Source organism: Drosophila gunungcola (genome assembly GCF_025200985.1).
Source record: "Drosophila gunungcola strain Sukarami chromosome 2R unlocalized genomic scaffold, Dgunungcola_SK_2 000011F, whole genome shotgun sequence".
In the NCBI taxonomy this organism is placed as follows: domain Eukaryota; kingdom Metazoa; phylum Arthropoda; class Insecta; order Diptera; family Drosophilidae; genus Drosophila; species Drosophila gunungcola.
Window position 1 is genome coordinate 1,863,219 of NW_026453169.1, and position 24,451 is coordinate 1,887,669.

At 41.3% G+C, this 24,451-nt stretch overlaps 3 protein-coding genes across 3 annotated transcripts; 2 read left to right on the top strand and 1 right to left on the bottom strand.

Annotated features, from left to right (window-relative positions):
• LOC128255437 (ATP synthase subunit alpha, mitochondrial) lies at nt 1-3,587 on the top strand. The gene is made up of 4 exons (XM_052985033.1): nt 1-193; nt 827-1,407; nt 2,015-2,816; nt 2,897-3,587. Exons 1-4 carry the CDS (start codon nt 128-130, stop codon nt 3,104-3,106), a joined length of 1,659 nt encoding a protein of 552 aa, XP_052840993.1. The 5' UTR covers nt 1-127; the 3' UTR covers nt 3,107-3,587.
• Nucleotides 3,588-6,145: 2,558 nt separating this feature from the next.
• LOC128255444 (G2/mitotic-specific cyclin-B) lies at nt 6,146-10,109 on the bottom strand. Its single transcript, XM_052985044.1, has 5 exons — nt 9,786-10,109; nt 8,895-9,040; nt 8,636-8,832; nt 7,346-8,250; nt 6,146-7,166 (listed from the first exon to the last, which is right to left on the bottom strand). Exons 1-5 carry the CDS (start codon nt 9,819-9,821, stop codon nt 6,870-6,872), a joined length of 1,581 nt encoding a protein of 526 aa, XP_052841004.1. The 5' UTR covers nt 9,822-10,109; the 3' UTR covers nt 6,146-6,869.
• A 1,488-nt stretch (nt 10,110-11,597) lies between these two features.
• On the top strand, nt 11,598-22,513 carry LOC128255451 (uncharacterized). Its single transcript, XM_052985055.1, has 10 exons — nt 11,598-12,681; nt 15,751-15,829; nt 16,492-16,632; nt 16,752-17,014; nt 18,098-18,942; nt 19,002-19,130; nt 19,782-20,031; nt 20,155-20,950; nt 21,606-22,301; nt 22,357-22,513. Exons 1-10 carry the CDS (start codon nt 12,499-12,501, stop codon nt 22,431-22,433), a joined length of 3,459 nt encoding a protein of 1,152 aa, XP_052841015.1. The 5' UTR covers nt 11,598-12,498; the 3' UTR covers nt 22,434-22,513.
• Nucleotides 22,514-24,451: the final 1,938 nt, after the last annotated feature.

Genomic DNA, 24,451 nt, shown 5'->3' on the forward strand with positions numbered 1-24,451 from the left:
TTACCAGCACTGCCACACCGAACGTCGGCACAGCAACCATCTTGTGAAAAGTACTACGAGTGTGGAGAGGAGTTGGTGTAGGAATTGTACAATTACTTCTGCGGCGAAAAGTTAAAAAGCATACAAAATGTCGATTATTTCCGCACGCCTGGCGTCCTCGGTCGCCCGTAACCTGCCCAAGGCTGCCACTCAGGTATTAACCACAAAATTCAACCAACAATACGCCCGAAAAAAGTTGGCTAAAAAATGTCATACATAACCGATTCGACGGGGTATTTGCAAAAATAAGTGCCTCCTTTTGCTTCAAAGTTTTAACCAACAAACGGATAATGATTGCCCGTAGCAGCACGATATAAAAATAATATTGGAGATTCCTGGTTTTTGGCCAATAATTTAATGTTACGCAATGCGGTAAATTACAAAGCTGCCGCTGTGGATTTTCGGGGTTACATAATCAGTGAGGACCGAGAATTGGAAAAATATTTGTAATATATTGGTTATTTAGCAAATAATAGTGAGTGAAAAGTGCTATATAGACTTTGTTTTTTGTGGTCAGATTACATAATTATGATGTTGGGGGAGATGCGGTGGAAGAAAAGTTTGAGGTTAGGAACGGATGTCAAGCAAGTGGTGAAGGTGGATAGAATGCAAAGTGGGGGCGAACCGACAGCCAGATACCCTATGACAGGGCTTACTATGTTTTTAGATCTAAGGAGTTAGGGTGAGGGGGTGAAGATTTGCTACCCTGTGATTATCCAACGTTACGGGCCTACCCAAACCACCTTACATAATCTCGCATAATAATAGATTATCTTTTTTTCCACAGGTCGCCTGCAAAGCCGCCTACCCTGCCGCCAGTCTTGCTGCCCGCAAATTCCATGTGGCCAGCTCGCAGCGCAGCGCGGAGATCTCCAACATCCTGGAGGAGCGCATCCTGGGCGTCGCCCCCAAGGCGGATCTGGAGGAGACCGGCCGTGTGCTGAGCATCGGTGACGGTATCGCTCGTGTCTACGGCCTGAACAACATCCAGGCCGATGAGATGGTGGAGTTCTCCTCGGGCCTGAAGGGCATGGCCCTCAACTTGGAGCCCGACAACGTCGGTGTGGTGGTCTTCGGTAACGACAAGCTGATCAAGCAGGGCGATATCGTCAAGCGTACCGGTGCCATCGTGGATGTGCCCGTCGGTGATGAGCTGCTGGGTCGCGTCGTGGATGCCCTCGGCAATGCCATTGACGGCAAGGGTGCCATCAACACCAAGGACCGTTTCCGTGTGGGCATCAAGGCCCCCGGTATCATCCCCCGTGTGTCCGTGAGGGAGCCCATGCAGACCGGCATCAAGGCCGTCGACTCTCTGGTGCCCATCGGCCGTGGTCAGCGTGAGCTGATCATTGGCGATCGTCAGACTGGGTAAGGCCACCTCAAATGTAACCAAATCAATATATACTTCAAGCGGCTTCTTTGGCCTCTCCACCAAAATAAGATATTAATTTAGGTGTTTATTTTCTAAACGACTTGCCCAATTAGACCCAAATCTGACCATTTCTCTAGACTTATCTTCTAGATCAGAACTTCTACACCCTTTATTTTTTTTATTAAAATTAAAAATAATCTGGGTTTTAAGCCATCATACACTAAAATTGACATTTAATTTTATAATTCTTATTAAAATCGATAAATGTGTGATAGATAATCTAGATCAACAGTTAACAATCTTCATTAGTTTACAAACGTTCCACCTATCCGCATATATGAAATGAATTGCCGGATTTTTATTTCAAACCAACTGAAGCCCAAAAATTCTTAATTTTTTTTATTCAAATGTAGTCTTTTTAAATGATTAAGCGATATTATTAGAAGGTGGTATTATAATATTTATCTGGAATTGCATTATACAGAAAACTTAACTACATTTAAATTAAATGCGAACAAAAAATGTCTTAAAAGTGAAAACTATTAATAATTAAATTAATTTACCAACTCTAGCTAACCAACCAATTTAAAATTCAATTTGCAGTAAGACCGCTCTGGCCATTGATACCATCATCAACCAGAAGCGTTTCAACGAGGCTCAGGACGACTCCAAGAAACTGTTCTGCATCTACGTCGCCATTGGCCAGAAGCGTTCCACCGTCGCCCAGATCGTAAAGCGTCTGACCGACTCCGGCGCCATGGGCTACACCGTGATCGTTTCGGCCACTGCCTCCGATGCTGCTCCCCTGCAGTACCTGGCTCCCTACTCCGGCTGCGCCATGGGAGAGTACTTCCGCGACAAGGGCAAGCACGCCCTGATCATCTACGATGATTTGTCCAAGCAGGCTGTGGCCTACCGTCAGATGTCCCTGCTGCTGCGTCGTCCCCCAGGTCGTGAGGCCTACCCCGGCGATGTGTTCTACCTGCATTCGCGTCTGCTGGAGCGTGCCGCCAAGATGTCCCCTGCCATGGGCGGTGGCTCCCTGACTGCCCTGCCCGTGATCGAGACCCAGGCTGGAGATGTGTCCGCCTACATTCCAACCAACGTCATCTCGATTACCGATGGCCAGATCTTCTTGGAGACTGAGCTGTTCTACAAGGGTATTCGCCCTGCCATTAACGTCGGTCTGTCCGTGTCCCGTGTGGGTTCCGCTGCCCAGACCAAGGCCATGAAGCAGGTGGCCGGTTCCATGAAGCTGGAGTTGGCCCAGTACCGTGAGGTCGCCGCTTTCGCCCAGTTCGGTTCCGATCTGGATGCCGCTACCCAGCAGCTGCTGAACCGTGGTGTGCGCCTTACTGAGCTGCTCAAGCAGGGTCAGTACGTGCCCATGGCCATTGAGGATCAGGTGCGTATGCGAAGGGATATCGGACATTTACGAAATCCCTGTTTGAAGAACCACTTCTAATACTTCACCTAATATCCCAGGTCGCTGTCATCTACTGCGGTGTGCGCGGTCATCTTGACAAGATGGATCCCGCCAAGATCACCAAGTTCGAGAAGGAGTTCTTGCAGCACATCAAGACCTCCGAGCAGGCTCTGCTCGACACCATCGCCAAGGAGGGTGGTATCTCGGAGGCGTCCGATGCCAAGCTGAAGGACGTTGTGTCCAAGTTCTTGTCCACCTTCCAGGGTTAAGCATCAAAAGTGAAGAAAAGTAAAGCAGTTGCGTGCAATTAACATCGTAGATGGTTCGAATAATGCTGCCATCTCTGCCGCCAACAACAAGAAAAAATAACAACCTAAAGCTTAAGATAAACAGAAATTATACAACAAAAACAAGAGAAAACTCTTTTGCACATTCATGTTCTCCTACGTATCTCGTAGGGATCGCTTTTATTCCGTGGTCCTGTGCCATCATGCCGCAAAATCTTGGGAGAGAGAGAGCAGGCGCAGGCGGCGGACGGGAAAGCGCTTCCCTGCAAGATGCAGTTTCGAATTTCAGCGAAATATCCGTGCGGTTCCTCCAGCCTCCTAAACGATAGATAATCCCCCGTTGTTCTTCTACCTTTAAAGTGTAATCAATATTTCAAATATTGTAATCGAGAATAGTCGAAATACTGTCTGAGGATGATTGTGAAACGATGATGAATTAAAAACGATACTAAATTATACTCTACACGAGCTATATGTTTTTTCTTAGCTGGGAATCAAAAAAATTCTCCTATTTTTTATTAATAATCCAATTCAATTAAATGTGTTGTAAGAACTGATATTAGTCACACTTTCCTTTTTATGAAATTAAGAATTGAATTGCCAAAGCGACCAGCTGTTACTACCCATTCTGAAACTTTTCCAAAAGACTTTCTATTGCAGGAAGTCTATAAGTCGGAATGAGCCGGATCGGACAACTATATAAGATACACAATCATTATTAATAGGTACACTTTAAACATTTCTATACGAATTCGTTTTAGTAAAAACCAAAAAAATAATTAAAAAACAGAAAGAATGGTATAGTTGAGTTCCCCGACTATTAAATACCCGTTACTCAGTCAACCTAAGTATTAACCCTAAAAAACAATCGATGTTTAGGTGGCGCCATCTGTCGAACTGCATAGCCATAGAAGCTTAGAGCGTGCAGCAAACGAAGACAATATACCGGGTTTAAAAAATTAGAACTTTTCTGTTTTAAACTTCTTCCAGATATAGTGATTGTTAAGTATTTTAAAAATACGGTTTAATTTGTTAAGAATTAGACAGCATATAATACTTTAATCGAAAAATAGTTGCTTTATAGAATATTTTAATAGCCGCATGAGTCTATTAGCATCGGCCTGTTGGAGTTTGCTTTCCTTCTTGTTTAATTATTTAACTTACCAAAATTTCGAAACATTAAAGATTTTATTTAAGCTTAATGCGCCCGGGTATAGTTATAACACCTAACATAATAGATATTAAATAAACAATACTAATCTTACTTTACTTAAAATATTTTCACTACGGTCCATACCAGATTTTCAAAGGCAAGTTTTTCAAATGTTTTGGTAATCAATAATTAAGACCTTAGGTAGTCCTGGTTTTAAAAAAAATCCCATTGCCGGCAGGGATTTCCAGAACTAATTCTGGTCCCTGCGCTCAGCTGATCCGCCAGCCGACGGGCAGATGTCCTCTCACCTCGTCCTTTTGCATAAGCGTAACCCCCTGATCCCTGTGCGAATAAACCACCCTTACCGAGCTACCTGAGCGACTAGCTGCACCCCAAGGAGCACCATGAAATAAAGGACATGCGAGTGGTTCGTGCTGTGCATATTTCGTTAACAGCAAGCCAGAAACGAAAGCAAGAAATCCCAAAAAAACAGCGGCCCAAGACCCAAAAACTGTAAACCCGATTTATACGGCCTGAAGTTTTTATGACGCCCATTGCCACTGGCAGCCAACATAAAATATGCCAAAAGTGTGGAGCAGGGGGGCGGCAAGAAAAATTACTTTCTTTTTATAACATTTGTTTGACCGTAAACAAAAATTAATGAGAGCCATAAAACCGTCAAACTTAAATTTCGAACAGGCGCACAGCAAACACAACAGGCCAAATACAGTGGGCACGCGTAGAGACGAACAACTCTACAGTTATTAACATTTTTGGGTGACAATATAATTTTTTTTTTTGTAATAAATTTGAAAGAGTCATAGTTAACAGTAATAGGAAAATATATTCTTTTGATTTAATTATCAGTTATCTAACTTTTTGCTACAAAACAATATATTGTACAATTTCATACGGTGATTCCTAGAAATATAGACATTATAAAAAATTCCATCTAAAATAAAGCAAAAATAAATAGCAAATATATTGTTGTTAACACATTAGTTGATTACAAAATGCATACATGCTTAATGTGTACCCGTAAGTAGTTTTAAAGTATAAAAACCCTTGTTCTTTTTAGTTCACTGTATCGAAAAAGCACTTTACAAGAGAAAAGTGAGATAGACACCCACACACACGAAAGTCATACATCGGCACACACATACAGCCATGTGCGAGAAATGTGCTCGGCAATTACTGTTCCATGGAACAGGGAACACAGAACAGAAAAGAGAAACGTGAAAATGACAAACAGGAGGAAGAGACTCGGAGAAGAAGTAACTGACCTGCGATCGGGAAGGTGACCTTTCCTCAGGGTGCTGGTTATGTGCATGTATGAGTGTCTGGTATAGCCGTGTGTTTTGTGTATTCAGGATTGATAAGAATGCAGGACAAAAGAACACAACTTTGTCCTTGGCAAAGGTCTTTATATTAATTTTTGGTCTGGTCCCTGATTTTTTTTTCGGGGTGTGGATTATTTCTCACACTCAGCAGCTGTCAAAAAAATATACAAGTAGTAAATTTCTGAAATTAATAAATCAAAAACCAATATAAGCAAAACTTTATCTTAAACAAATAATACATACATACCTCTAAATTGTATTGAAAACAAAAGAAATATCATTAGGACTAAGCCAATGGCAAACACCATTTACCCAAAATTTTGGCAGCAATCTCATAAGAACTCTTAAAATGTACAAGTAAGACCAATTTCAGTAAATAATCTCGAGTCCAGTTCGGCTAAAATTTGTTGACTTCAAAAAGATTTATCCATTTTAAATCTATTAAATCCCTTTGTTTAAAAACCATTAGACACCATTTTGAAATTCCTTATATATTCCATTCCATTCCCGAAAAAACCTTTTAACACATTTGCATAAAAGTACTCAAAACTTTATTTGTTATATATTTGTTCAGACACTTTCAGAAACATCAAGATTGGATAAAACCCTTCTGATCTTTGCTTATATTAAAGTAAACAATACAACTAGTTTAAGGTGCATTTTTGTATGAATGTGTGGAATACATTATATAAATTACAAATAATCTAAGTCTCATATAATTTTTGGGAGATATGAAAATATTTTTGCACATTTTTTATTTGTCCTGTGTATTAGGACGAACAAATTCCCATCGATGCTAAATATTAAATACAAGTTAAAATAGTGCTGATAAAATATATAGTTCTTGGAGAGACAACGCCGATGTGTTCGGCCAGCAAATGAACTCGTTGCCCACTCTCTCTCGGTGTCCACCGCTCCGCCGCTCGCTCCTCACTGAGGAGATGTCCCAGTGGGAGGAGCAGGCGGGCTCCAGTTTAATCCGGTCAACTCACTCCCAGCGGCCAGCTCGCGGGAAACTATTGCTTCAGGGGCAAAGCAGCCGGAGCCAGCTTTTGGAAGCGGGACTCCAGCACGACTTGATAGCTTATGATGGTCATGATAATGATGACGCGATTGATATACATACATATACGGGTTTATACGCATTTTGTAACGAACACAAAACGAACAGAACATTGAATACGCTAAAAATTTAAAAAATGAAAACAAATTAAACTAAACTATGTAATCCATGGTCTTTCTCTCCGCCCAACTACTTCCATTGACTCTGGCCCACGATAGAGTCAATCAGGGCACCGCTTAGCTCCGTTCGCAGGGCAATCTTCTGGAACTTGCTGCCCTGGTACTTGTTGTAGATGGCCTTCAGTTTGGCCTGGGGAGCATCCCGGGCCAGCTTCGCAATTAGCCGTGTAATGGGTCGCAAATGGGCAGCCGAATAACGCGAATAGTAGGTCAAAGTGGGAGTCCAGTGGCGGTCGTTGAATCCTGTCCCAGCCCGATAGTTACCATTGAGCAAGTGCAGCGACAGGAATAGCGAAGCAGCTGCAATCTGCAAAGGAAGAGTACAATTTAGAAGTACATTTTCGTTTAGTTATTTAAGAATTTAGTAAATTTACTTATCTAAAAAAATAGATAATACTGGTTGCTAATAATGATCGGTTTATTTATTCTCGACCTGTCTTAAGGTCGTAGCCTTGTGCTTGCCTTAAACAATATGTCAGGACATACCTCCGATGGCCTATAGGAAGCCATATCGTAATCCACAGAAGCTAGCTCTATTAAGTATTTGGACATGGCATGGTGCTCATCCTCCGCGCCGGCAGCCTTCGAGTAACGCCGCAGGAAATGAATCGGCAGCGGACGCGACAGATTGCAGTCGATGGCTTTGAAGATCTGCAGCTCCATTTGACGGATCTGCCGAGCTGTGTACGTATCGTCCGTGATGAAAACAAAATCCCCGATGGCCGGCGGAAACAGCTCCTCGTACTTGGTGGCTATAAAGAGAGCAGTCACTCCCACCAATTGCAAATATGTGCGCTTGGTGTCCTTAACCACTTGCAGATAACGATCGATAATGGCCACCGCTAGCTGGAATGTTTCTGGAGCCAGGTGAAACTGCAAGTGGACTTCGTTAATCCAATCGATCAGCACGGATCGCATCTTGTGAGACACCTCCTTCTGCCCGGCCAGGTGATCCTTGTGTATGGGTTGTTGCTGTTCCACCTGGTACAAATAGTCGTAGATGTCGTTCACATATTCGGAGACCAGCACCAGGTTCTCCTTGTCATTGGCATCGATGTCCTCGATCCCAGCCAATCGCTTGCTGGAAAGAGACATGGTGGTTGGCATCGTTGAGGTGGTTGCAGCGATGACACTGCTGGACTTAATGAGAGGCATCCTGGTCACTTCTTTCTTGGCTTCCGACACTGCCTTCTTATTCTCCACTACTTCCTTCTTGGTCTCCGGCTCTTTCCGAGCCACAGCCACCGGTTCCCGACGAATTCCGGAAACCCCCATCGCGGGTTTGGCTAATGCAGCTCTCAGCTTGGTCAGTGATTTCTTGGACAGGTTGCTGTCCTCGCGTTTTAAGGCGGGCTCGTTTACATTCTCGTTGGTACTCGACTTTGCTGTTACTTTAAGGATTTGAAGAATAATATAAATAATTAATAAAAATAATCTAGAGTGTCAATTGGATAAAGTAAATAAATTTAAGCGTTTGTTTGTCCATGCTTTTGTTTAAATAGTAAAGTAATAGCACCGTTAATATATAAATATAATTATTATAATACTTGCTTATAAAAATGACGTTAGCTTTTAACGGAAATGGATTATTTTATTTGTTTCAAAGAATTCGTCGTTAATTTAATCCATATTACTTTTCATAAATTTTTGGAAAGTGATTAAATAAATGCATAATTATTAATGTTAAAATAAACCCAAATAGCTTTCTTTTAACGGAAAATAATTAACATTGTTTCCAACATTTTCGTATTGTGTGAACTAGTTTGTGTTACTTACGCTTAGTGGGTTCCACAGTCGTCTTGGTCGGAACGCGATTGCGCACCGAATTAGCGCGCAAAAATGCCGAAACGCCCCCTTCTTTGGGTGGAGCGGCGGTATTGCCATTATTGGTGTTTTCCTGGGCCTTTTTCCAGTGGGTATCCACTCGAGCCTTGGCATTGCGAAGGGCTTCTGTGAGCTTGAGATCCTTGGGGCTAACAAAAGTAAGGCACATATGATGGGGAACGTAGGGTTTAGAAATGCGCTTGTTGCTTACTCTTTCTGAACCGCGTCTTTCGCAGCAATAGGCCGATTTAAGCCGCGATTTTGCAAATCTCCCAAAGCAGCGCGTTTTGTTGTAGCCTCCTGTGAAGGCACTGTCAATTTCTTCAGTTGCACTTGTTTGAAATTCTCCGAAGCGTTCTGAAAATAACATTAAGTGATTAGAATAATAAAGTAAGTATTTAAATTGTCCACAGATGATAACAAACAAAAAGATTGGGTTTTAAAACAATATTGTATTATATTTTTCTCCCGAGAAAACTGGCATAAGAATTTGCGACTCATCCAAAAACCTAAGTAGATTTTTTAAATCAAAGTTTGGGAAAACACATTTTTTAAAGAGAATTTGTGAAATATCTTTTCTTTGCTTTTTTTTTAATTTGGAGATGACCAGGATATTATTACATCTTTTCCATATTATTACATCTTTTTTTTATCATATTTAATTATTGTATTTTTATTTAATTATATGGAAGCATCAATATTATTACATATCCACAATAAATCGGTATTGAAATACGTCTTCACCATCATCTAATGCACTTTATCGCGACGGCCATTTTATGAAAAAAAAATACCGCAAGATTAATCTCTTTTTTGATTTATGCAAAAACAAGGAGTAGAGCGTAATAATTAGCGGTACAAGTACCGAGACTAGAAAATTGCGCCAAAATGTGACTGAAGAAATTGCAAGCCCAACAACACTGGTCTAGGACAAACGGCACTTTTTCACCCCCTCTCTAGACACTCTCTTTCTCCCTTTCCTTTTCGTCTCTCTATTCGTGCCCACGCTGCAATGGCGTCTCGATGAGCCCGCTACTTTTAGAACTCTTTTACGATCATTATAACCAATTTGGTTAAACTTATAATTTCAGGAAAAACTCACCTCGTCGCCACGCATTTTAAGTGTTGTGCCCACCATTTTGATTAATTCTTTTTATTTGTACAGACACAAGTATTACACAAAGATCAGACGCTTGACTATTCTATCTCTTTTTTGTTCTTTGATCGCGTTTCTTATGAAATGAACGCTGTTTTTAATTTGGATATATAATTTGTTGTCCGAATTGTAGTAATTTACAATTTTTAAGTCGAGTGTTGCTGAGATTTGAGTCAATTCTCCGAAAACCTGATCGAGTTTTGCGATCGAAGAAGCCAAGCTGCAGTTTGAATTTAAAAATGTGAAGCTAGATTAGCCTAGTGTGCCCGTTGCGCAATACTTTAAAAAAGTAGTGTGCCAGGAAAGGTATACCAACAAAATTATACTCAGTCTGGTATATACTGCTAGCATTTATCTTTTACAGTATGTAAAACAGTGTATATATATTCAATATTTTTTGCGTTTCTTCGTTAGCCGGCTATTCAAATTTCAAAAATTAAATTCAAGTTAGAATATTTTGAGAGTATTAATGGTGCTCTTGTAATTTACTTGGGGTATTACCTTATTCGAATAAATCTTTATTATGAAAAACCGAAGTTGTATTCTTGGTCCTCTGTACTCGCGTTTTAAGGCGGGCTTGCTTACATTGTCGTTGGTACTCGACTATTCTGTTACTTTAATGATTTGTAGTATAATATAAATAACTAATAAAAATAATCTAGACTGTCGATTGAATAGTTTAAATAAATTAAAGCATTGTTTGTTTTAAAGTTCAAACTTTTATTTAAAATAGATTTTAAGTAGTTATTATAATACTTGCTCATAAAACTGATTTTAAAATGTTTTTTTTATTACCTAATGACTATGAATGATAAATAAATATGAGCGCAAATGGTAATATTTTGCATTTCAAATCTAAACAATACTAACAAAGCTTATATTCAATTGTAATATTTATATATATTACGAAATAATTTTAAAAATCTCTCAAGGTGTAAGAACTTGTGTAAAGTATTTGAATGTAAAATATCGTTACTTGTTGTGTATCCACACTACTGTAAAATACTAAATACTATGCATAAACCATAATGCATTATCGATAGTTATCGATAACATAAAAGAAAAACAATGATGCCCATCATGTTCAAATTCAAATTTAGATTGCGCCTAACTGTGGAAAACAAATAGTTTTATTTATTTAAGGTGGTTTTTTATGCCAACAATTTTGTTTTTAAAATACGATTTAAATAAATACATCTATGTGTTTTTTTTTTTAATTAAGCCATTGCTTTGACTGATACTCTTCACTTTGACCGTTTGCAACAGCCATTGATTGCATCAATTAAAAGTTGATCACTTCAATTGGCTGTGTTCGGTTTGTTTTTGCGCCTCCCTGATTTGCATTCGCTGATTTAAGATTTCCTGCTGCCACAGGCCGCAGAACATCGAAACTGCACGGCGGAAATGCAGCATAATTCTTGCTTCTCCTCAGCCTTTTTTGCTGATGATCAGTGTCAAGTTTTCGTCTGCTCCATCATTTTCAAGCACTTGACCACAAAACAATCGCCTCACATTTTTACTTCTGTTTTTTTTTTTCGTAAAACTCTTCTGTTTTTCTTTTTTTTTGGCCCTTTGCTCTGTCTTAACGGTTGGAGCATTCTTCTTCTCTTCTTCCGGCGCTCTGGCTCATTAGCATATATTTATGAGTTTGTTTGTGCTAGGTCTGCTTTGCGAACTCCACTCCAGCCAAAAACGAGGAGCCGAACGAGATCGGAGCGCCAACCGCCGATCGTGTGCTCAAGTTTTCCGTGATTTTCACATTTCATTCGCAAATGTGCCGCCGTCGCGAGTGGTTGCCTCGCCTCGCTCTCTCCATCTCTTTCCGCGTCTCTGCAGCCGTCTCTTTCGCCCCAGAAAAGTCCTTCGATCGAACCGACGCGCATTGACCTCCACGTTATATTTTAAATACCCCAAAACGCTCATATTTCGAAGTGATTTACCGATTTGCATGACTCTGATGCGAGTTGAAAAATAAAATTCATTTCGGCTATGGACACAAACCAGAAGATCGTTATGCTCCAGAGACGATGATCTATATGGGTGCCGTGTGTGTTTGTTGCTGGCTGCTTAATTGTGCGCTGGCGTTTAAATAAAAACAAGTGCGTTTAAATGTGAAAACAAAAGACTGGCATTATATATTGTCAGTATTGCCTGGCCAATAAAATAGTTTTCAAGCACCATTTCGCCTTATCTCGAGTGGACTGCCGATCAACAAGGAAGAACTTAGGCAACAAACTGCAGCACAGAGCTTAATGAAAAAAGAAAAGCAAACAAGATAGAGTGCGAAAAGTGGCCCACAACAAATGACTCGTAATGCAATGGCTGGGCAATTAATTAGTGCATAAACAGTTAAATTTACCGCCGTAAAAGTTGGAGCCGCACACACGCTCGTGCCTTCACTTTTCTCTCGGGAAATCGGGCTCTAAGTTTTCCACCCTCGATGTTCGCAGCTCGAAAATGTAACTTCGAGCCACAAATTATGACGCAAAATACCGAATTCGGCCCGCAGCCAGAGGAATAATATATTTGCAATTTATGCAACATTCGTCGCATGGTTGTTGCAGCAACAAAGAGCGATTAGTGTACTCGAAGCATTACAATAGCGAGCCAAAAAGTCTCAGAAAAACTGCGCCTCGGCCGTCATCATCAACGCATCGTTATGACTGTCTCAGCAATTGGATCTAATCGGCACCGTCGTTTGGCTTTAATTGTTTTGACCACCTTGTGGCTGCTAATCGACGCCACCGCCTCCTCCTCCTCCTCCTCCTCCTCCGCCTCCGTTCCAAAATCCGTCAGCATTGAGTTGCGGCGCAAGAGGAGCTTGCACTATAATGGCATTCAGGTGAGTCCCGATAACAAATCAATGCATGCGCATTGTCGCGCAATGAGTGATATAGCTCAGTTTTCCCAGCTTCGAGCTGCTTTTGCACGACACTGAATTTATTTCTATTTTAAAACTCATTAAGGAAACATGTCTTCAGCAATTAAAGAACACTGGGAGGTCGAGCTTTTGTCATTATAAAAGAAACATTTTTTTTTCAATGGTTACGCTTGAGGTGAGTCAGGATATCATTCAAAAAGTGTTCATGTCGTCATTGTTGAGAGATATGTGATATATCTCTGTACGATCACGCAGAGAAATAAGATTGGGAGACATTAGGTAAAAGAAGCTTATTGACCATTTTTTTATACTTTATAAAACACTTTAAATTCTATAATAACAATAATAATTTCCCGGATAAAACATACCTAACATTAAAGCACGAATGATAATAAATAACAAAAGTTTATTATTACATACCTATATTTTTAAATAGTCAATTCTATTAAACTCGTAAAATTAAGCTTAAATTCCTAGATTCATATTTCCAACTTTTATTATTAAATTGAACATAAAATAGTCATAGGAAAATCATATATTTGAAGTGTAAGCGTGCTTGAATGTCATACGATTAACCCATTTACGAAAACAGGTGATCATCCATCTACGTATGCGTCAAGTGACCAATAAAAAGCATACAAAATCGCCATATAGACAGAACATGGACACGGAAAAAAAAAACCAAAAACATATTGTCTGACTCAACTCGACTTTGAAAAGCTAAGCAAAAATTGTCGGGCAGTTCAAGGGGGAAAATGCGGAGCGTGGAAGAGTACAGTCACAAAGACGGGTCGTTGAATGACCTCTGCAGAAATGGTCGTTGAAAAGTGTTTTGGTAACTTGAGAGCTTTAACCCAATGAACATAAATTCTGGCAAACAAGGCGACAACTTGTCAATTGTCGAATTACACATGACTCGTGTGGTGTCCCGGTTTCCCTCGTTTCCCCCACTTTTCCCACATTCGTTATGCCTTTAATTCGAGCTTTGGCTGGCGTCTCAGGGTCTCTTCCAGCTTTTTAGGAGCTGAACTCATCACACGATTACAGGGAATTGCAAACAATCTTGCAAGCAGCTGGCATTTGCAGCTGTCTCGAAATCACAAAAAAAAAAATTCTCATCCATTTTCCAGACTTTGAAGGAATTGGAGTGACAGGCGGTTCCCTCCGCCTGTTTTTTTTTTGTTTTTGTTTAAGCCAAGTTATTGACCCTCTGAAGTCAGACTTTAGAATCATTCGCTTGGCTACGCCGTTGATTACGTGATTTTCCCCACTTTATTTGTATTTTTCCATTCGCACTCCTTTTGGCCCCTGAAATTGGCCTGAAGACAATTTTCTGTGATATAATTTCCACGTGTTGGTTTCTACTTTTCGCCATTTTACCCTTATTTTTCTCGTACTCTTGTTTTCTGCTCTTCTCGTTTTATTTTTTTGCTCATTGTGCCCACGGGTCACGCAAAATTTCATCACATAATCAGTTTGGCGGCGATTACAGTGAGCATATGTACCTGCATTTTCCGCTTTTCCCTCCTCTCTTTCGGTTTTGTCATCGGTTATTGTTGCTGTTTGTTTGGGGCTTTTCCGGCAATCGCCGACTCTTTCATGTTGATTTGGTCTTATTATGCTGTTGCCCTTGCAGCCAATTAGTGTCCATTTCATTGAACATTGTTTGCCTTTGGTAAAGTTCAGCGGAAAGATTTTCAGAAAGTGTGGTAAGACCGGAGATGGGAAAAGGTTTCAGCTTTTGAAACAGATTGTGTCCATATATGTAGTATAGTTGACATACGATAAAGTTCAATTTGCAAATATTTGTACTTGGTATATTTTATTTTTTATCAAACAAAACAATTTTTTTATTTTTTTTTTATTAGCAATAACATGTAGGTTGTTTTAAACGCTTTTGGTTAAATAACATTTATTTTTATACGACTAAAATGTAATCTCAATAATAAAATATATTAACGCCAATGTTTATTATACATATAATTCAACTCATAAATAAATTAAACTATTATATAAAACTTATTTTTTTATTACAGTCTTCTGCAAAGCTTCTATATGTATATATATATATATATATATATATATATATATATATATATATATATATATATATATATATCTTATCTATTTTAAATAACTACTTTTGCAAAGTAAAGCAAATGTCCAATAATTTTTATATAAGTACCAAGGAATTTAAAAATAAGTGTTTAATTTTATTAATTGGACGCGGATGAATCAAACTTCAGTGTTTGATAAAAATACAAATTAATCATTCGGCAAGTATTTGCTTTAAAATGAAAAGAAAATGCAATTACAATATTTTTCTGAAAACCAATTTTGTAAGGGCATGCACAAAAATCACCAGGAAAATTCATTACGTTCACCAGAAATGTGACCCCCGTTAAATTCTTTAGCACTTTTATCTGATATTCTGGGGCGGCCGGCGACCAGCCACGCCCACTTCGCACAGCATTACAATGTTGATAATAAAGATTCGCCACAACGGCAATTTGTAACACCTTCTCCTCGCGTTGGGAGGCGGAGTTTCTATCCGAAGAGCCGAAACGCTCTTCACGCTTCGCCGGCGGCAACGCGCTTTTCCACAAAAGCCAAGTAAAGCCGAATGAAAACTGTTACAACAAATTAAATTAAATAATCGTGCAAACAGGCGCACGCACCACCAAATCGGACCAGATATATGGCGAATGTATAACGAGCCAACTCGTATAAGTAAACAAATTTTGACTGTTTCACTAACCTTTCCACCCGATGATCTGGTCACCCCAGCACAGCTGTTGGATTTGGATTGTCTAATTGGGGTTTTCTTTGGGGTATCCACAAATTTTCCATTGTCTGAGTGAAAGTATTTTACTTTTTTTTGGGGTGACTTGAGAAAACCCTTCTCCGCGGGTGCTCGCATCTGTTTTGGTCTGTTTAACGCTTTGCTGGCGATGTTACACTTTCCGCTTTGCATATTAAACATCATTCATTGCTCTTTCTCTTTTTTTTGTATTTTTCATGCCACTGCAGCTGGACGAGAACACTCTGGTGGGCCATCTGAGGGAACATGAGCGGGCCCTGATCTTTGGCTCACGATCTCCGGAAGAGGGTAAGTGTTGGCCCCAGGCATTGGGTCGAAAAGATTCTTAACTCTGACCCATATACTATGTAAGTTAGTAGTACGAGTGCCAATGCACAGAAAAATGTAATACCGGTATTTATTTTAATGGACGGTAAACGTTTCGTTCTTAGGACTCAAACCACACCCCCCAACTCGCTTTAAAAATATACAAATTTTGCATCTACAATCGAAAATAATAAAATTTAGACAGAGTTTTTTCGTATTACTAATTTTTAATATTTTCATTTGTACTTAGCTAAAATAAATGATGTCTAAATGTTAGTTGATAGATTTATTTTTAAAAGAAATTTACCTTAGTATTTTTTGACCTATTAAAGTGACCTTTCCCATTAAAGTGCTTAGAATATTCCAAATTTAAAAACCCCATTTTAGTAATCAGTTTGGCCAATAAATTCTCTGAGTGGCTCAAGTCTTATAGCCATGACCCATAACCAACTTAAAACATGTCATTAAGTCGGCAGTCCAAACATCAACAACTGCAATCAATGAACGATAAACTTGAACTGCTAACTTAAAGGTAAGGCAGAGGAGTTCACGAAAAGAGGGGCTTTTTGTAGGGAGCGTTGAAATCAGCTCAGTTGTTGGCATTGATTCATGGCAGGCATTTATGTTGTTTGTTTACCTGGCAGCGCCCGAATTCAAACTCGTGCACTTGGCACAACAGCAGGAGGAACTGCAGGAGGGAACTTTCCCAGATGAGGATGGCGCACAGGTGGCGGAGGAGGGGAATCCCCGAAAGCAACGTCTGCGCCGCAGCCTGCCAACACAAGGTGAATGAAATAGCCCAAGTCCCCATACCGAATGCAAATCGAAATCCAGAGAGCAGTTCGTGCTGCTCCAGTTGCGGTCATTATGCGAACAGTTTAATTAATTCAAATGCATTCGGCAGATGACGACCACCGTGATGCCGGCGGGCGGAAGGAGGAGCTGCCTCCGCCGATGGATGATGGGGGTGATGGTGGGGAGGCGGTAGAGGCTAGGCTGCAGCTGCAGCAGTCGCCGCAGCTCATCGATGACGCCTTCATCTTCATCCGACGCACCGAAAATGGAACGCAGTTCGTGGAGCACTCGCCGCAGCTCCTCAAGCGACTGGAGCGATGCTTCTACCGGAGTCCAGCGGCTGCTCTCGATCTCTGCGAGCCCGGCAACGTGGTAGGTGCACCCAGAAAATGTTGTGTTTCAGATTTGAAGGATTAATATTTAAACAAAATTAAGTAATGTTGATTTGATAAGTTATAACTTTGCACCGAAAGTTAAACCCAAAAACATTCTCAATTTAAGTAAAGGCTTTAAACCAAGGTCACCCTTAATTTGACCAGACCACAATGAGCCAGCGGACCCAAGTTTTATTCCAAAGTCCGGTTTTTCTGTAGAAAAAAAATAAGAAAATAGGTATGGCGCCGTTTCTAATATAGATTATACTAAAATATGCCAACATTTCAAATTATAATTTCATAAAATATTGAATAAAAGTAAACAAATTTGTAAAAAGAGACGAAGACTTAGCTGATCGAAATGCTTGTGAGGTTTTCGAAATTGATTAACATAACAATTAAGGCATTTAATTTAGTTTAATTTCTTATTTATTTCATCAAAAATCGACAAGAACTTAAATTAATATACAATTTTTAAGCATATTGATACTTTCCCGTTCTAAAATTTGTATAACCTAGGAACTTATTTGCCTCGGTACATAGAAGTAAATGCATTAAAATTTTTAAAGTATTTACCTATAAAGCAAATTAAAGTTTTTTTATTATGAAGCTATTTTCTTTGTAAAATACCTACATCTGTGAACTAAAAAATGGTGATTTTAAATTGTAAACAAGAAATTTTGGCCAAAAATGGATTCGTAAGGAAGGTATTTTCTTTATAATATGCATTATAAATATTGTAAGCTACGAAAAAAGAATGTTGCGATTTCAGCGTAACAGACAATAAATTGTTTAAATTGCGAAAACTAAAAGTGTACAAAAAAAGCTTTGATTTTCCATAATTTTACAATTAGCATGTCAAAAATAAATCTAGTTAAGAAAGTGAACACCAATCTTCCAATACTGAAGCAAAAAAAATGTTTCCTATTTTATAAACAACAGTTACAAAAAATTTGTGTAATTATATTTTGATCACTTTTTAACACAATTCGCACGAAATGTGGTTTGTGTTTTCCTTTGCGGAACTCGCTGTTTGTTTAACCCCGTCGCTTATTAGTTTTTCACGCCTCGATCCCCGCAGCGCGGCGTGTTCCAGCAGAATGGCAGTGACCTGGTGATCCATCCGCTGCCGCAGCGCTTCGGCACCGGGACGCATGTGCTCTACCAAGCGAGAGTGGACAGGAGCGGCTACAGTGGGGCGTCGTCGAGGCGAACCGAGACGCCGCCGTTAGACAGCCAGCTGCAGTTCGAGCCCGATGCGGAGGAGTTCAACGAACCGAGGAGGCGATTGCAGGCTCAGCCGCCCCTGAAACTGCGCTTCCAGCCCCGACATCATCATCATCACCATCACCATCAACACCACACTCAGCAGAGGCATCGCCGAAGGCGTCGCTACATTGGGGACCCACCACGCTCCCGCTGGTCGGACATCCCGGAGGAGCTCTTCATCGAGACGGCCATCTTCGTGGACAGCGACCTGTATGCCCACATGCAGCGCAACTTCCCAACGAACACGGAGAGCAAGGTGGTCAGCTTTCTGCTAGCGATGATCAATGGCGTCCAGTTGCTGTACCACCATCCCACGCTGGGGCGTCGGATCAACTTTGTGCTGAAGCGGCTGGAGATCTGGAAGTCCTGGGATCCGCCGGGCCTGGTTCGCTCCAGGGATGTGGAGAACTACCTGAACAGCTTCTGCAAGTGGCAGGAGAAGCTGAACCCCTTCTCCGATGCGGATCCCCTGCACTACGACCATGCCTTAGTCCTTACGGGTCTCGACCTCGTCACCTACGAAAAGGGCAAGGCCAACAGCCAGGTGGTGGGCATGGCCACGGTCAAGGGCATGTGCACCTCCATATACTCCTGCACGATCAACGAGGCCAAGCACTTCGAGAGCGTCTTTGTGGTGGCCCACGAAATCGGACACAAGTAGGTGGCTCCTTGATATGGCGAATGCCATTTGACCTCATTGTTTTGTTCTCTTCCAGCTTGGGAATGCGGCACGATGCAAAGGAGATTAGCTGCGATCCCACCATGCACATCATGTCCCCCAAATTGGGCAGTGGCAAGGTCACGTGGTCCAAGTGTTCGCGCACCTATCTTGAGGATTTCTTGATGTAAGTCAATGAAGTAGCCTTTTGGATTTGCGCACAATATAACGTGTTCCGTTTTATACCCTTAAAAAAATCTTAAATTGGTCAGAAGTCCGTTTGTGTCTATATCGTTTGTGGGCTCATTTTAAAAGGTAGAGACTTAAAATGTCGCATTCGTAAATTTTTATATGTACGCAGATCAGAGGATAATATCCTTAAGCTGCAATTCAGGCCAAAATGTTGGATTTTAAATTTTCTTTTCAGTTCGTGTGTAAATTGATGGTTTTTACCCTAAATGGTGTGTAAAACCCATCCTTAGATATATTATCAAATTTGGTTGATTATATCCTATATATCCTATATAGATTTCATCAGCCATAGGAACGATTTTGATTGTGGTTTTCGAAGAAATTAGTTTTTATCTCGCTTTTTTTGGCCTTATATGATTTTATATCTTGAGCCATGTACAACATATTGGAGCCAAAGCAGATCGCCGAACTTAACCACAAATTAACACGGTACTCGGCCCAATTAAAATGGGCTAGCAACAATATTAAGTGTGATCAAAAATTTGTCACATACTAGTGTTTATTACATTTATTTCTAACTTCTTCAAAACGATTACAAACCAGTGTTGTAATGAGAATTAATTGGCTTTAAATTATGATTACTTAGGGATCCTCAGGCGGAGTGCCTCTTTGATCGTGACCAGTATGCTGGTCCCTGGGATCACACTGCTGGTGGCCGTCTGCCCGGTGAACGCTTCAATGCCAACCAGCAGTGCATGCTGCGCTTCGGCAAGAACTTCATGCAGGCCAGCACGCAAAGCAAGATGGAAATCTGTCGGGATCTTCACTGTCGTCAGGATGGACTGCCCTGGACATCGCATCCGGCTCTGGAAGGCACCGAGTGTGGCGCTAATATGGTATGGTATACCTAATACTTAAGACAAGTATTAAAGGATGAAGGTTCTCCCCACGAATTATTAAAAGTGCACTAGATCCCACAAAACTCTCTTCTAAAATATCATATTGCTTTGTCATTTTAGTGGTGCCGTGGTGGCTCCTGTGAGGCTCGTTCCTCCAGGCAGGGCAGTTATTCAGCCCTTAAGTCCTGGCCATCTGAGAACGTACCCGAAGCCACCCACGAAAAGATTATCAGGCATGAGCCCAACAGGATACCCTCTTTGCTGCACGACTACAATCCGCTGGGGAATGAGCTGCCCGGATCGTCCTCGAATTGGGGAGAATGGAGCGAGCCGAGTGCCTGTGAGTCAGGCTGTCTATATGGACAGTCGCGACGCCTTCTGGAGGGCAGCACAGGACTTCGCACCTTCAACAGGAGCTGCTTGAACTTCCCGTCGCGTTGCATGGGCAGGGATCGGCGATTCGTGACCTGCAACACGCCCCAGTGCCACAAGGTGCCGGTGCAGACGATTGGCGACTTTGCCAGCCAGGTGTGCATGCAGGCGAGGAAATCGGATCCGGATCTCACCGGCGAGGGTCAGCAGTTGAGCACCACGCTGGACGGCTCCTGCAAGATCTTCTGCCGCACCAAAAACAACGGCACCAAGTCCCGGCGTTGGACTTTTCCGGACGGCACAACATGCCAATCAAAGCAGCACAACCCCGAGGATATTACCTACTGTATTTCCGGGCGATGTGAGCGCTTCTCCTGCGACAATTCCACCGTCAACTTCTTCAAGATGGACAGTAGCTTCTGCCAGGCGAGATCAGTGCGCCCCACGAGGGATTCCTCGGATCAGGAGAGCAGGCCGCAGTCCACCAGCCAGCGGTATGCGGAGCGGCAAGAGGGCATAGCGCATAAAAATCACTATGAGAATGGTAAGAACCTTTTTATTTTTATACCCTGTATTAGTGAGGGTTATTACTGAACCTATGAAGTATATAAAAACATGATCTCGTATTTAAACCTCTAAAGCTGCGGCCGAGCAGCGCCCAAGCAGAAAATGTTTGGGTCTTGCGATAGATATTACCGATACACACACACATATTCCAATAACTAAGGTCTAACATGTCTCAGAGTGACGTGACAGACTTTTGCGATTTGTGGAGGAGGCGTAGCTCCGTTTTGAAATAAACTGGCGCTACTTAAGAATTACTAGAATCTGCATTTCAAATCCCAAAGTCCTATCCTTAATAGTTTCTGAGATCTCGGCGTTCATACGGACGGATCGACTAAGCTATTGATCCTCATACAGAATATATATACTATATAGGGTCGATAATGATTGCTTCTATCTGTTACATACTTTACAACAATTGCAATACGTTCATTTACTCCAAGTTTCAGTGAAATATTCAGAGGAAAATTAACATTTGTAGCTTCTTTGTTTTTATTTGCTTAAAACTTGAAATTTAATCGCCAAATAGAATATTACATGTTAATAATAGCCAGAAGGTTATATAACCAATGTTAACTTATCTGTTTTAACCATAGCTAAGCCAACAGAAATACATTATTTGCTTCTCCCCACAGAGGTGGCAAAGCGGACGCCTTATGGCCAAGGTAACCACATCAGTGCGGCACCATCGCCGTATAAGAGGCGGACCTACCACAAACCGTATTCGCCGGAGATATCGCGACCACCGCCACCTGCCTCCGCCTCGCTGATCGCCCTCGATCGCAGCTCGTCCTCGGAATCGGAGTGGGTGGTGCATCCGGGCTGCCACTCCAACTGCATGACCGATTCGAAGGGCGTCCAGGGGGTCACCTCGCGGCTGACCGGCGTGGAGAGCATACAGCTCTGCTCGTACCGCATCCAGCCCTGCGAGCGCTTGCAGACGGCGGCTGAGTTTGCGGAGCAGACCTGCGCCCGATACCGCCAGAAGGTGCGCGGACTATCCGGCCATGGGGCCCAGATCTCGGCCAGCATCGATGAGCCGGACCGCAGTTGCCGCGTTGGCTGCCAGGACGAGTTCATCAAGTACCGGTACTACCTGGTAAACGGCAGGAACGGACACTTTCCGCCGGGCACTCGCTGTTCGCCGGTGGGCAAACGATATTGCGTATACGGCAGGTGCATGGAATTCGGCGATGATGATCTGCCGCTGGAGAAGACCCATATCAGTTTGGGTCAACTAAGGACGCGCCGGAAAAGAAGTCTGCCTTTCAATGATTTATCAAACATAACGGAGACAACTGGCACTGTGAACCTTAAACAATCACTTTCAGGTGAATGAATGGCTAGTTTACTTATTTGCAGCTCTAACTTTTGATTACTCCACAGATGTCTCCGCCGAAAACATCGAATTCACCCGACCCATTCACGTCTCCGCAGACGAACTGAGTAGCAACAGCCGATAGCCCAATAGCTTCCTGGCCACAATTCCCTTAGTCGATTAAGTTCTAAGTTCTAGCTTAAGTTAAAGGCTGCCCAAGAAATATATATGAAATAATAAATGATACAAAATAATTAATCGTTTCATCTTTTTTTGCTGGCTAAACAAGATTCCTTGAATTGAGGAAAACATGGCTTAATTTTAGTTAAATGTTAAATTTAAATTTAAAATTAATTGCCTTTAATTTTTTGCTTTTTATACATCATTTGGGAATATATGACCTAAAACTAAGTTTAAGGCCATAATGGCCTTGGGTCTCGTTTTAGGTCATGTTTTCCTAAATTTTGTATGAAGAGCACAAATTTAAGGCAATTATTCCTAATCTTAACCCATGTTGAGCAATGCTATTTAATATACATTATATACTTTTTATATAAAACTCAGTAACCTATGAACATTGTGGGGTGCAATGCAAAAAATATTGACAGAACATAATAGTGTATGCACTTCAATGCTAATAAAAAAATAAAAAAAAGTTAACCACAAAACCAAAACCAAACCAAAATATTGCCAGATCATAATAGTGAAACTGAAAATTCGTAAAGCTTAGTTTAAGTTTAGTTAAAGAATTTTTATAAAAAGAATGTACACTTATACAAACATTAGAATTCCGTAAGCTAGTTGAAGCTTTTTTTTGACCACAATGGGGTTATTTAATTGCAATGCAAAAAATATTGTCAGATAATGATGGTGAAATTGAAAATTCGTTTGTGTGGGGAGACGCCTTCAGGTTTCAATATTGGCTACACTTCAACTGCTCACCTCCCACCAGCGACTTGGCTTCGGCAATATTTGTGTAGGTCTTTTTTGGCGTTCGCATGCAAACGATGGCAGCAATTACCAATACTCAATACCAAAAAGGGTAACAGCAATCAGCCCAAACATTCGCACACAAACACAATGACTGCCACTGGTGTGCGTGAAGGAAAAATTAGATAAAACACCTACGAAACGCTGAATATGCCGCAGTCTGCAGGGAAAGCGCGCGCCGTGCAAATCGAATCGAATAGAAACGAAAACTTAGGCCCGAAAAAAGGGAAAAGGAAATAAGGAAAAGCGGAAAGCGGAAAGCGACGGAAAATTAGACGGAAAAGTGAAGTGTGTGCAACGGCGTGATTTGTGATATGTGACTTGTGCCTAGTGTTGTTACGTTGACTTGTTCTGTGACCAGCAGAAGGGTCAGTGCATATCCTTTTAGGTCACATCCTGTCAAGTTCAATGCACCCATCCAGTTTGCAGTTTATGCAAACGATTCGAGTACTTACCCTGTGAATAATGCATAGATCGTTTATAAACTCTTGTGAAGCACAATCAAAACTATTTAATTGAAGATAAGCGGAGCTAGACAATTAGTTTTAACCTCGGACTAATTGGCAGTGACATTTTCATAGCCCCTCGGGGAACTATTAAAATTTGGGTCAGCTCTTTTCGGTTATTTTGGGGCAGGAGTGACGAAAAAACCTTGGAAGCTACTCACGCAGCTCCTTGGGGAAACTGTGTCAAGTTGGTCTTTAAATTTTGACCACACGCAAGTGCGTACTATATATTGTAGTGAAATTACTCATCAATTGAGTTCGATGAGCACGTGCTGTCTTTTTCTCAAGGACCTTTGAGGCAGGACGCTCTGACCTGGCCAGCTATTGTGTGGCCATTCCGATTATATGCCCATTCGAATTCGAAAAATCGATTCACAGCTAATTGGTTGGTTATCAACGTGTTTCTTTTTTTATTTTCGGGCACTAGTCCTGCAGCAGGCAATGTCCTGTCACAGTGCAAAACAAGCGGAGCGCATTTGAGGCCCGGGCAAATTGTGAAATAAATAAATAAAGGATTAAAATCACATGTGTCAGGTTTAGCGGCGAACACAGGTTGTGACTCTCAGTACGCCCCCTAGCCCCATTTTTCCCACATTTTCCCTCATTTTCCCGCATTTTGCATTGAGTATGCACACACGCAAGGACCTGACCAGTTGTCTAGTTGTCC

Bases quoted from the DNA above. Each gene is read 5' to 3' on its own strand.
- LOC128255437 (XM_052985033.1), top strand. From the start codon at position 128: ATGTCGATTATTTCCGCACGCCTGGCGTCCTCGGTCGCCCGTAACCTG. The intron at 194-826 runs GTATTAACCACA...TTTTTTCCACAG, and splicing joins TGCCCAAGGCTGCCACTCAG to GTCGCCTGCAAAGCCGCCTA. The intron at 1,408-2,014 runs GTAAGGCCACCT...TTCAATTTGCAG, and splicing joins ATTGGCGATCGTCAGACTGG to TAAGACCGCTCTGGCCATTG.
- LOC128255451 (XM_052985055.1), top strand. From the start codon at position 12,499: ATGACTGTCTCAGCAATTGGATCTAATCGGCACCGTCGTTTGGCTTTA. The intron at 20,032-20,154 runs GTATGGTATACC...TTGTCATTTTAG, and splicing joins CCGAGTGTGGCGCTAATATG to TGGTGCCGTGGTGGCTCCTG. The intron at 22,302-22,356 runs GTGAATGAATGG...ATTACTCCACAG, and splicing joins CCTTAAACAATCACTTTCAG to ATGTCTCCGCCGAAAACATC.
- LOC128255444 (XM_052985044.1), bottom strand. From the start codon at position 9,821: ATGGTGGGCACAACACTTAAAATGCGTGGCGACGAG. The intron at 8,833-8,894 runs GTAAGCAACAAG...TACTTTTGTTAG, and splicing joins AAAGACGCGGTTCAGAAAGA to CCCCAAGGATCTCAAGCTCA. The intron at 7,167-7,345 runs GTATGTCCTGAC...CTTCCTTTGCAG, and splicing joins CTTCCTATAGGCCATCGGAG to ATTGCAGCTGCTTCGCTATT.